Source organism: Xenopus laevis, chromosome 6L, assembly GCF_017654675.1.
Source record: "Xenopus laevis strain J_2021 chromosome 6L, Xenopus_laevis_v10.1, whole genome shotgun sequence".
NCBI lineage: Eukaryota > Metazoa > Chordata > Amphibia > Anura > Pipidae > Xenopus > Xenopus laevis.
In genome coordinates this window covers 89,891,069-89,904,389 of record NC_054381.1, presented here as the reverse complement: position 1 = coordinate 89,904,389, position 13,321 = coordinate 89,891,069, and the positions used below count along the sequence as shown (strand labels likewise).

Here is a 13,321-nt window from a genome sequence, read left to right as displayed (position 1 = left end):
AATGAGGTATATTATTGTGAGCTTGCGGATTTCCACACTAACTACCCTTCCCTAGACTAGTGCCGTGTTATGGTGTGCAAGATAATCCTTTTGAGAGACACCTCTAATGGACCAGTGTTGTCTTACTATTAAATGACTGTTTAGTCTGATCATGTGGACTCTTTAATGTGATTGAAATCACACAGGAGCACACGACTGCATTTTCTATCTAGATACCCAGAATGAACACTACATGCAAGGAGACAACATCACATACTTTATTTCTTTATTGAAAAGGGAAAACTTTCCACATTGGATTAGCCATACAGTTCGGACACAATCTTGCTCCTACTAATACAAAAGATGCTCCAGTAGGAGAGCAAATGTTATGAAAAAACAGTCAATTAATAATACATTTCTGTAATTGTTCTTTCAAGAGAAATAATAAAAAAAAAATTGCCACTGAAACTTGCAGAGAAGTCAAAGAAACACACTGGGCCCCATCAGTACCAAAATATCTCGCACTCGGGTTCATCTCAGTGCACACGATTACCTCTTGGGACATTGGGAACACTGACGTTCATTTAGATAAAGCTGAAATATAAGGTTTTTGTTCTACCCATATAGGATTGAATTACAGAGAGTACATTAATGGCAGTATCTCAAGTCAGTTAAACAAAATATGCCCTGTACAGATATACTACATCCAAGTATTTTTCTGCTAAAAGGGAAAGTATAAACATTATTAAAAGGGAGGTGAGGGGATTACATGATAGAGCACTTTGTATGACTAAAGCAAGGACTGTGATTTAATGAACAAGTGAATAAGAGCATTAATTGAATTAATAAAAAAAAATACTGCACTTTAAACTAGGACTCACAGCCTGTGGCTATACCCATATGTTAATTATATCTCTGTATTTTACCTTTAAATTAGGCTTCTGCCATAACGGACATTATTTGTTATCAAGTGGAAAGGCTTGTGGAAAATGCAGCTTGGTTATACAGGTATGGGACCTGTTATCCAGAATGCTTGGGACCTAGTGTTTTCTGGATAATGGATCTTTCCATAATTTGGATCTTCATACCTTAAGTCTACTAGAAATAAATTTATACATTAAATAAACCCAATAAGCTGGGTTTGCTTCCAATAAGGATTATAGTTACTCCACATCTAACAGTGAGACAGGGAAATAGTTCAGCATTTGCTCTGTGTGCGACTATTGCTCTATATCGAATGATAAGGAAAGGCCAAAGTCTGTCCCATATTAGTCTCTTTAGGGCAGTGGCCGACAGGGAATTGGTTTTACTGCCAGATATTTAAATTATTTCCAATGGAGGCACATTCTCGGGAGATTTGTGCATAAATAATCGCGGGTGACAAACCTCCCCTGCCCTGCCCTCAGTGCATAGAAAGTGGTTTCCTTAACACTCTAACCCTTCTTTATGAAGAATATTAAAATTACATGGAAAGTAAAATGATTATTATGCAAACAAGTGCAGATGTGTTATTTAGGATTGTTCCTCTGGCACAGACTGAAAGCAATGAATCCAAAAAGGCACCGCGTAACCATGCTGGCTCCTATATTCTTGTTCAAAGCAAAATGATAACAAAAACAGATTTTTCCATAATTTAAATACATAGCAATCTTCTATTTTATTACTTCATGACAATGAGTTTAAATTTACATTAAGTACCGTTGTAATTTGTGCATTCTATAACAGAATAGCCAATGTCCAGAAAAAATATTTCCCCTATATTTATATATTTATATATATATATTTATATAAAAAAAAGTAGACAAAACACAGAACAGAGACATGGTAAAGAATCATGATCCTTCTCAAGTACAGCATTGACTCCAAAATCACCAGGCATGCCAAAATTCAAATGAAGTGCAAATATCTTTGGAGGTTTAATAAAAGATATAACAAGTACGTAAGACGGAAACAAAATAAAAAGATTTGGTACTTCAAGTACAAGGAGCAATGGAGTTTGTGGCCCATATTAGTGTTTGTATTCGCTGTAGCACAAGTCATTTCACTTCTTTCTCTGGAAAACATTTGCCAACATTGCCCCCGAAGTGGTCAGCTGCCCCATTTTATTCAAAAACTTAGTCTTTGTATCTTCACTCACAAGACTAGCAGCTATGGACATAGACCTGAAAAACAGACAATGCACAGAAAAACACATTCAATGTACAGAAAAACACATTCAATACACTTAGGGGGTTATTTACTAAAATCAGAATTTATCTCATAATATTAATTATAAAAAAGCTTGATTAAAAGCACTTCCATGCCAGATTTTATCTTATTTATTAATAGGGATGCACCAAATCCAGGAATCGGTTTGGTATTCGCCGAACCAAATCCGAATCCTTAAAATCATGTGACTTTTTGTCACAAAACAAGGAAGCAAAAATGTTTTTTGCCGCGCTCTGTACGCGTGGCTCTATTTTTCCCACCCCTTCACTGATTTACATATGCAAATTAGGTTTCAGATTCATTTCGGTATTTGGCGGAATCTTTCACAAAGGATTTGGGGGTTCAGCCATGGATTTGGTGCATTCCCATTTATTAATAAAAAACTTGATTTTATCGTGAAAAAACTCGATAAAATCGAGCGACAACTCAAATTGTACAAATTTTTCAGGCTTTTCCCCCGAATCGCACGATTTGTTTGGGTTTTTCCCCCTGAAAACGTTGGATTGAAACAGGTGCTTCTCCCATTCACTTATACAGGACCTTAACAGGTCTGAGATGGCGGATTTTCTAACTTTTTGCAGCATCGGGGTATAATAAATCAAGTTCTTTTTCCTTCAGAATGGATCTGCCATATTAAATATATACAGTCTAACACATTCTTCAGGGCAGGGAGATTGAATTATTGTTAAACGTTTCACATTTACACACTTCCTGCAAGTTAATATGCAGTTAGTCACTAAACAAGGGCACAAGAGAGAGAGAGAGAGAGAGAGCTAAATGGCTAGATATAGAGAGCTAATTTGTTAGATATATCTATAGAACTATTGCCCAATTGATGGTGACCATGCTTAAATGGTACGTTGGTAGTATGCTCATTGGTGGCACTTGCCAGAGAGACTTCGCAAAAGCCAGTTTTTGCATTAGTTTACTTTTAAAGCAATAGGAGAACTCACTTCTACCCCTTCTTTTCGGCGACTGATTTGGACAGAGACCAAACGTTCCAGGTTGGAGCACGAGCACATGACGACATGGAAAACAGATTTGCCGGAAAAAGACAAGCTGAGAGCATTCTGGAATGAGATCAAGAGAAGCTGAGAGCAGAGAGAAAGAAGCATACTGTATTCCAGTGAGGGCAATAGGGGGAAGTGAAGAACATGTTAGGAAGTAAGCAATAAGGAAATGAAAAGAAACCATGGAACTATGCAGAACATGCTCAGACAGCTTCTCCCTCTCTCTAGTACAAAATGCTCAAGTACCAGTCTGGAACGCTTGGTTTCAGCACATTGCCTTTGACTATGTAGGAAAGATCCCTTATCAAAGAGGTGGTCAGAATTTACCACCAAAAATGTATTAAGTTAGTTCTTCTATAAAGAGTAGCATGGAATTATAGACCTGTGGTGCAGCCCAGGAAAATGGCATTTGAACACAAAAGGGAAAACCAGAGACTGTAACAGAATTCTTGATCTTATTAGGAAATTAAAGGAAAGATAGTAACCCCCCACTCTACAACACCATTCATTGCTTATTTGCTTATCACTGACAAAGTTCTATGTGCCATAAATGTCAAAAATGAAATAAATAAATGACTAAATTGATTGTGTGTCCTTATTTATATAATAAATTGTTTGTAATTAATGTAGTCCCACACTGATATCCGTTAATTAGAGTACCAGTGCCAATTTCATTTACGTTGTGTTACTTCTGCAGATAACACCTGCTCGGTTAATTACATGGCATTTATGAATAAATTCATTAATTAAAAAGTCGGTGTTGGAAGACCACTTCTATCACACATCAAAAAATTGATAATAAGTTGAAAGTCAATATCCAGGGTGCTTTTTCCCCATGTGGAGTCAGTGATAAGCAAATAAGTATTGGATGGTGTTGGAGAGTGGGGGGTTACTATCTTTCCTCTAATTTCCTAATAATCTCAACCAAGTAATTTATACCTCCACCTCTCTGGGAAGTGAGGTTTGGGTAACGAGTTAGGTCATCTCTCTTTGTTATAGAATGCTTGATCGGTTGTGTTTTGCTCTAATGCCATTTACTAGCTTGCTTATTCCAGTCTATAAATTCCACTTGCAATGAAGTTACACGCATAACTTGCTCATGATAATGTCAAAACACTATCTCTCTGGCTGTAAAAGGAGAAGGAAAGTAATACAGTCACTAGGGGGTGCCCATCATTTGGCATCCCCAAGTGGAAAATGACTGTCCTTTTCCTTTAATGTATAAACTAAACAAAAGAAATATACAGGTATGGAATCTGTCATCTTAGAACCTGTTATCCAGAAAGCTCAGAATTACAGAAAGGCCTTCTCCCACAGACTCCATTTTATCCAAAAATCCAAATGTTTGAAAAATTATCTCCTTTTTTTGTCCCTTGTACTTTATCCAAACGAAGATATAATGAATCCTTATTGGAAGCAAAAACAGCCTGTTGGGTTAATTTGCTTGTTTACAAAAATTTGTAGACTTATGGTATGAAGATCCAAATTATGGAAAGATCAGTAATCTGGAAAACCCCAGGTCCCGAGCATTCTGGATACCCCAGGTCCCGAGCATTCTGGATATTAAGTCCCATATCTGTTCTCACAATCAAACTCTATTAAACCTTTACGCTATGATACAAGAATTATAAGCCAACGATTCTTACATGGAATCATACATTATATGAAACCGTGCTTTTTCCATCTCTCATTTGAAAAGTTTAAACCAAAGGAATAATCACAGGGGGTGCCAAAATGTTTGGCACCACCAGCGATTATAATCACTTACCTGAGACCCCAGGCTGGTGCTACAATTTGCTGAAGACTTCACCTACTTTAGCACCACAACTACATCTTGTTTCTGGATTTTCTTTGGGTTCTGGTCCAGGTATGCACGCACATTAGAGTGAAAAGCACAGAGGCAAAGAGCAGCATTTTTCACTCTACTGGTCAGCAGAGAAGGAAGAAGCAGAAGAAAAATGCAATGTGGTGCTCCGACAAATGTATCCCAGGCCCATGCAATATTCAGCAAACAGGAACACTGGCCTGGGGTTTCAGGCAAGCAATTATGATCACTGGGGGATGATTTACCAGGGCAGGTTCTACATTTCAATATGCTTGACATTATACAGGAAACTTAAACATATCAAAGTGTATAGTGCCCCCAAAAACAAAGGACATAAAATGATAAAGGATCTGCTTTCCATTTCCATACTTGAAAGCTGGGCAACACACCAGTAGATTTAGGCGGACTATCCAACGGTTTTTGAAAAGATTGAGATTTGTTTAATACAAACAGTTCTGGAATCTGCAGGAGTGCTTTGTTATCTGAGGTAGGTCCTGTAAAAGCCTGACAATTGCCTCATGGGGACATGTAAGGATACATTCTTGTGGGTTATTGGGCAGCAAAATCACTTCTGAAACATACACTTAAGATGCACATATACGTTCATATTCACAACAAAAATACTAACAATTGCAAGTATATTTGGAACACTTTAGAACATGGGCCATTTGTTCCATGGCTAATTCCCAAATTATGCTTTTGTGGCATTTTTGGTCCAACGGTGTGTCACTACACATTCAATGCTCAAGATACAATTATAGATCAGCAACACCGGCTATGGAAAAAAAACAGCTTCTGACCTCAGCAAAATGTGTCAGGTGTCAGGTGTGACATCACTTCTGGTCTCGGCAGTGAGTGGATGCACAGGTGGAACATACGGGAGAGGGAGAGGCCGGCAGAACACATCTCTTTGTATTGCAAGGTTCTCCTCCATTATCTGCACTATACTGGATTGTTTGATATGCACTCAGAAGTGTTACTTATAAAAAGGAATACACTGGAGCTGATATTGATATGCTGTGTTTGAAATCAGGCATCTTGTAAATTACCAATCCCACCCGAGAGTAGAGAAACCACATGCTGAGTTTTAGTGATTGAAGAAAACACTATTGTGCCTTGTTTTAATTCATTTTACCTTTTGAAGCAAGCACTACAAGCACCTTGTTTGACTTAATTCTATTTTGGAGATAGCACTTTGTAGAAATCACTATAGCAATTTAGAACACACAAGAAAAATCTATGCATAAACTTTCTATGGTTCAAGCCACACACATTAGTGCTGCAACACTTTGGTGACTGTACTGAATATTAACAATATTGCACTAGGTTCTGTTATTTGTTTTTTTCCATAATAAAAAAAAAATCTATAATTATATCTTAATTTGGTGATCTAGTGGCGGAACTGTGAAAAAGGAAAAAAATCTGAGGGTTTACATTCCTTTAATCTTGCAAATTTTAATTGTTTTTGCAATTTTAACTCTGTTATAGTATTCAGTGCTACCTTATCTGCACACAGAATTAAAATAACTTCATAACTGAGTGAAATCATTTTGTGTGTAACAAGGCATTAGATAAACAGCTCTCCCTTGTTCGGCAGTGTATTTACAGCAGGAAATAAGAGTCTTTTCTTAAACAAAATCTGGAAGGAAATGGAAGCCTTAGAAAAGAGGAAGGCATCGTAAGGGAAGCAGCTCTCATGCAGCCAAGAAAGGGAACTTCCCTTTTCATAAATATATAAGCAATATAATACACCATTGAGTGAGACACTAACACACTTCTGCTATATACCAGGGATATGTACACAGTGTTCCTCCAATTGTCGTCAACTGCAACTCTCTGTATCATCCAACAAATCTAGGCTAAAAGAAGCTGGTGATGCTGTATAATTTAGCTATCCTGAAATCCCCAAATCCAAAAGCAGACTAGTGTAATTAAACTATACCCCTTAAACAATGTAGGTCTCTATAAAAAATATACTGCATAAAACAGCTCATATGTAAATAATAATTTTACAATAAAATACCTTTTTAGTAGTATGTACCATTGGGTAATCATAAATAGAAAATTGACATTTTAAAAAATAAGGGCCATCCCCTGGGATTGTACGATTCACTCTGCCAACAAACTTGTTAGGTCACATGAACCAATAAAAAGACAGCGTTATGTATTCTGCTTCCACACTTCTTCCTGTTACAGTCAGAGCTGTAGTATTTCTGGCCAGGTGATCTCTGAGGCAGCACATAGGCCATCATGAAATGGTGGTTCAAGGCAAGAGATGTAAAAGGGCAATATTTACTTAAATATATATTCTAGTTTGATAAGATTATTTAATATGCCACTTAATTTGATATAAACTATATGTTGCTCAAGTATTCATTTCGGGGGTATAGTTTTCCTTTAAGACCTCAAGGCACCTGGCTTCAAACAGATGAGCTTGTAAAATCCCACCCAATTCTATAGCTGCCTAAGCTACAGGAAGGAATCCCAGTGACTTTAAAAAAAAAAGATGGCTTATTGTTGGGACATGCTGCTAATGTGTTTCCTAATAAGTTCACTGCAGGTCTAGGACATGAGCATTCATGACATGAAGAGGCAACACATTATACACACTGCCATGAACACTACAGAGAGGGATAATTTATATAAACAAGCGAGATTGTCAGTGCATATGGTTAACTAACAAACAAAGCCCAGCACAGCGACATTGCACTGGACAGGAGGAAGGAAATCAGGCCTATTTTAGATTCCTTGTTCACATTTCACTAAAGACAAAACCAGGATGGAATAAAAACAGAGGCACTGGCAATTGATGCTATTGAAACAATGTATGCAGTTTAGCTCTCTTTTCCTGAGGCAGGCACATATGAACTGTACACGTGCCAAATGACTTATTTTTGTTGCAAGGTCAGGAATCCATGAAAACATTTCGACGCGACAAATTAATAGAATTTGCCCTGCAGCATTGTACATGTATACACAGCCACAGAATATATTGATGATTTTCACATTATTCTTGTTGTAATCTACAATATGGGCAATTCATGATGTCCATTCTATCAATTAATTTTCCTTACAAAACTAAACCAGCTTATAAGCCCATGTATCAGCCCTGTCAGATGGCCTGGCTGAAAATCATCCAGATATCTAATGGGCTGATTTAAAAATCCTTTATAACACAATCATTTGTCCCTCAGGCCAAAAAAAGGTGGCCATATCCGAATGAGTCGATCTTAAAATGTATGGCCACCTCTAGTGTTGACAGGCACTAATTTGGTTGTGCTAAGGATGATATATTTAAAAGGCTGTTATAAGTAGGCATGCAATGAACCCATAGGATTCAGCCAATTACCTAATCAGAATCTACCAATCCAAATCCTAATGTGCATATTATAATTTGAGAAAAGTTTGAGTTCTAAACACACGTCGATTCAGTTCATTCAGATTCACCCTAATTAGTCACCTTGCAGTGTAATGAATATATATTTTCATTAGAACAGTAGAAAAGTAAGCAATCTGCCGGCACTCGCATATGAAATACTTCAGGTTTGGAACATATAAAAATATATATATATATATATATATATATATATATATATATATATATATATATATATATATATATATATACATACATACATACATGTATGTAACTTGTCATTCATTCTCACTGGAGTCGATTGAGGTTTGATACATCTTTGGTAACTGCCACTGCATAGGAAAATCTCACATACTACACTTACCCCTGGGGCTCTTGGACAGTCTTGTTTTCCACTTTCAGTTCACATTCCTTTATCATAGAACTTAAAATAACCTAGCAAACAAAGAAAATTAATGATTAGGTACTGAAATAGGACAGGGCAGGCTTTACTTCTGCAAACCATGATAGGTGACACAAAGTTATAAATAACAAGTTACAACACACATATTTGTTGTGCTGGGAAAATTATTTCAACCTGTCAAGTCAAAGAGAAACCAAAGTAGAAAGATGGCTACTAACAAGTTAAAAAAAAAGATACACCGGTGTACATTTGGGACAAAGTTTGATCACTGCAACCTTCTTTTTTATTTTAGAATTCACTTTTACAGATTTTAAATAACAAATTCCTTAACTTACATTAGAGAGCTTTTTTTGAGGGGCAGTATATCCCCTTTTTCAGCATGAGTGCAATAAATAGGGATTGTGTTCTGTCTATTGAAATCTTTTTAGTTATTTCTAAAACCAAAAAAGGCAAATAGAGAAACTAAAGGTATTGCTTTGTTCTTGTGGGTTACATAACTAGATTATAAATGCACAGAGAAGCAGGAATATCAGTGGACTGGTGATATTATCAACCTTGCTGACGGAGTAGCTTCACTTTTTCTGTTTAGCTCAATAAATAACTAAAATCATAGATTTTTATGTGCTCAAACGAATGTCTCACATGTGCTTCAAATGCACAAATATCTCCTGTATTTAAGAGCCCCAAGACAGTAAATGCAATGGGGCATAAGAGTGACGTTTAGAGATCGCCACAGTCCTCTAGAGTGAAATTCCGCCACTCTCCATTCATTTCTACAGGATTTTTAAAGAGTATTTATCAATGGGTGAAAGTGAAATCTCATCCTTTGATAAATATGCCTTTCAAAATCCTATAGAAATAAATGCAGAGTGGCGGAATTTCACTCTAGTGGACTGTGACAATCTCTAACTTTACTCTTTGATAAATATGGCCCTATGTGCTTACCTCATGTTCAGGCGACAGCTGTTCCATATCAGTCCGTAAACACCTGAGACCCGGCAAAAAGTGATTCACCATCAATTCTTCTGATATAACTGCACAGTTTAAGTTAAGGTTTCTTTTCATTCCTGCTGTGATGCTTTAAAAGGTTGTAAGTAAAGTATCAGACATCATTCTTTTGTTCATTTATACAGGTATGGGACCCGTTATCCAGAACACTTGGGACAAGGGGTTTTCCGCATAATGGATCTTTCAATAGTTTGGATCTTCTACTAGAGAATCGTAATCATTAAATAAACCCATTAAGCGGATTTTTCTTGCAATAAGGATTAATTATATCTTTGTTTGAATGAAGTACAAGATGCTGTTTTATTATTACAGAGAAAAAGGAAATCACTTTTAAAAATGTGAATTATTTGATATAATGGAGTCTATGGGAGACAGCTTTTCTGTAATTCGGAGCATTCTGGATAATGGGTATCTGGATAACTGATCCCATACTTGTACATTCCTAAATGAACAGAGATGGAAAAAATAGCAAATGGGCTATGCAGTCATGGAAAAGGGGAGCAAAGATTTTCCACTGAAGATTTTACTCCTATGCAAAGAGACAGTGAATAACAAGTAAAAAATGTTTACTGGTACTGAAACTGCAAATAATGGATACAACACTATGATGAGGATTTATGATGCATAAATTGGGAGCTGAAGTATTGCCAAAAAATTAAAGTCATGGAGTATATACTGAGTATACTGGTTGAATTAAGATTCTCCAGAAATGTTTGATTTAAAAGTTATTTCAGGAGTAAACATTACTAACTCTGTTACTTGCAGTCAATTGCTGCTCCACTGCTCACAAGTTTTGTAATGCAGGCAATTTCCCAATAAGGAAACACCACCACTGGCTTCATTTATACAGCAAACAACTGCAACAAATGCAACAACAACAACAACAACAACAGCAGGAATTCTAATCTGCCATCATTATAATAATTTCAAGCCCCACTTTTTTGTCACAAGGTTAGAACTTTTAATGCACGGCTTCCAAATTTAGGTAAAGTCTGACAAATGTTTGTTAGGAAGACGCCATTATTTGTGGTATAATCCACTTTTGTTTATCCTGTCCCACTGAAACCAGATGGTTTTTAGTGGGAAGTGTCAAACATGTACATACACACAGTTCTATAATATACTTCACTTTGCCTGTATTGCCTGCACCTTTAAATCAAGTAGCATAATCTGTTTCTGAAATGAAACTCTCGAAGAACAGCAAAAGGAAAACTATAATTGGTAGTGTAGGGCCTTGAATACTTCCATTGTAAAAGACGTTGAATTCTTCCATTGTAAAAAAAGTGACATTAAATGGGGAAGGAAAAGTATCAATATAACTCACTGTGCATGGATGTGCCTGATCCTGTTATCTTAATCCACTATAGTTATATTCATCAAATTATTACTAAACTCAACTAATTTGTGCTCAAAGTTCCCTGGATTCTACAGAAATCATGGCAGGCAACAGTTGACTGTAACATCACTTCCCACTGATGCTGAATTGAAGATGATTTCTCTGGGAAATTGACCATCACTGTGTCATTTGCTCATGGGCCTTGTAACAATGTTAAGTGGCTAGTGGAGCTACAGGACTGTTTATAAGTACATGAGTAGGGGGTTTGACTGAATAAATGGAAGTTTAGAGACGGTTTCCATCTAGAAGGACTGAGAGACCATGTGAAATGATGGCAGTGGGGCCAAAAGGCAGCAGTGCAGTAAATGATAACCATTTTACAGTGCCCTTGCTGATTAGGTTTTGTTAAGTGATCGCTTTCATTGTCCTTTAATTTCTTGGTAACTAGATCTACACTAGCAATAGACAACCTTAACATGCTTCATCAGAAATCGTTTAGACTGCTTGAACAAGCCAACAAGGAAATGAATCGCTGAAATGCAATGACTAAAAAGTGAAGATCGTTCCAATAAATCTGAGGGAAGTAGAAAGTCTAGGTATAAAATTTTGCTAATGGTGCCAGATTTGATTACAAACAATGGTTTTGAGGGTTACACAGTGATTACAAATATAACAAACCATATTAGATGGCTGCAGAAAAGAGGAAGCTGTTGGGAAGGCAGAAGGATTGATCACAGACACTTCTCTTTTGCAAAAACAATATTTTCATTTATACTAAGACAAAGGCATGTGTCTTGCACAATTTTGGAAGATAATTTTATACTGTATGTGCCCGGAAAGCTATGTTCCGGATAGTAGCATGCTACTTATTCAGTCAGCCTTTCCAGCAGCTGAATGGTCGGCAAGAATAGAAAAGCTTTACAGAAGCAGTTCAGCAAACACCAAACGATGCAGAGTACAGTCGGTCTGAGGCAAAGGCACTAAAGTAAGGTAGAGTAAAGTAAAACTGCCCATACACGTTACTGATAAAATATCATAGCTCTTTACAGAAGTGTATGCTGGCCTGACAAGCCCAACCTTTATCATCTTACTATGCATATTGACTGGGTCAACTTTCTGGCAGGTTTGAAATGATCACTTGTTGATGCACCATATCCAACAGATGAGTAAATAGAACAACTCTCTACTTTCTGTTATTTTGGCCATCAGATTGCATAAGCAGAACAACAGAAAGCTGGAGTAAGGTGGCTATACGTACACGGCTATGTATAGGATTGGGCCGTGTGTATAGCTTCCTTAAGATAAAAACCCCAGGTGGAGGATAATAGCTATCTATGGGCTAATCAGTAAAATAATAAGACATGCTACAAGGCAGCCCAAAGGACTTGATTGCTATAAACCTAAAGGGCAAGTCAACCCCAAGATAAAAATTTGCCTAATAAAAGAAAACATAATTCTAAGCAACTTTTCAATATACATTTATTAACAATGTTCTGTGCTTTTAAAATTGTTTGTAAAAACAATTGCTAGTGAAACAGCATTTGCTTAACTCCTGTTTGTTACTTTTTAAACAATGTTGCAAAAGTCTTGGTTCCCATCAAAGACAGGTCTGTTAATGAGCTGCCTTGTCTTACATTGTATCAATAGTCTGAGCCACCAGGGCAGAAAATATAAAGGAACAGACAAACACTACTTTCAATAGTAATACATATACAAATAACTTAAAGACCATAGAAAATTTGTAATGAATGTACAAGAATTCTGTTTTTTTTATTAGGCAAAAAGCGATTTTTTTTTGTTTGACATTACCTTTAGCCATTTAGAGGTCTTATAACTAGTCTTTAAATGATAAAAAGACATACAGTTAACGTATTTCTACAATCCACACCCAAAACTAAAAGCTGCAATACCTACCAAACTTAGATCAGATATTTATACGGCTCTTCTTTTAGATCTGAGATTTTAAGGGGTCTGATATGGTTTGACCAGGTTCTTGTGAATACTGCCGAAAAGCCTCTGATATGGCTGAATCCAGTTTTACAGAGACAAAGGAAATATTTTTTTTTTCAATTTTAATTATTTGAATAAAATGGAGTCTATGGAAGATGACCATCCCATATTGGATTAACAGGTTTACAGATAACGGATCCCATAACTGTATACAGTTGAAAGCAAA

General features: G+C 36.5%; 1 protein-coding gene across 6 annotated transcripts in view; it reads right to left on the bottom strand.

Annotated features, from left to right (window-relative positions):
- Positions 1-248: 248 nt before the first annotated feature.
- The window catches only part of relch.L (RAB11 binding and LisH L homeolog), a 79,329-nt gene continuing 66,256 nt past the window's right edge, over positions 249-13,321 (bottom strand). For 5 of the 6 annotated variants that reach the window (XM_041566254.1, XM_041566255.1, XM_018267715.2 and 2 more), the window contains 3 exons: positions 9,747-9,835; positions 8,763-8,833; positions 249-2,141 (listed from right to left, as the gene is read on the bottom strand). In XM_041566254.1, coding sequence (XP_041422188.1) covers positions 2,021-2,141; positions 8,763-8,833; positions 9,747-9,835 — 281 coding nt within the window. In that variant the 3' untranslated portion in view covers positions 249-2,020. Of the gene's footprint in view, positions 2,142-3,140; positions 3,258-8,762; positions 8,834-9,746; positions 9,836-13,321 lie in introns of all 6 variants that reach the window. The other variant, XM_041566256.1, reaches the window with a different exon arrangement.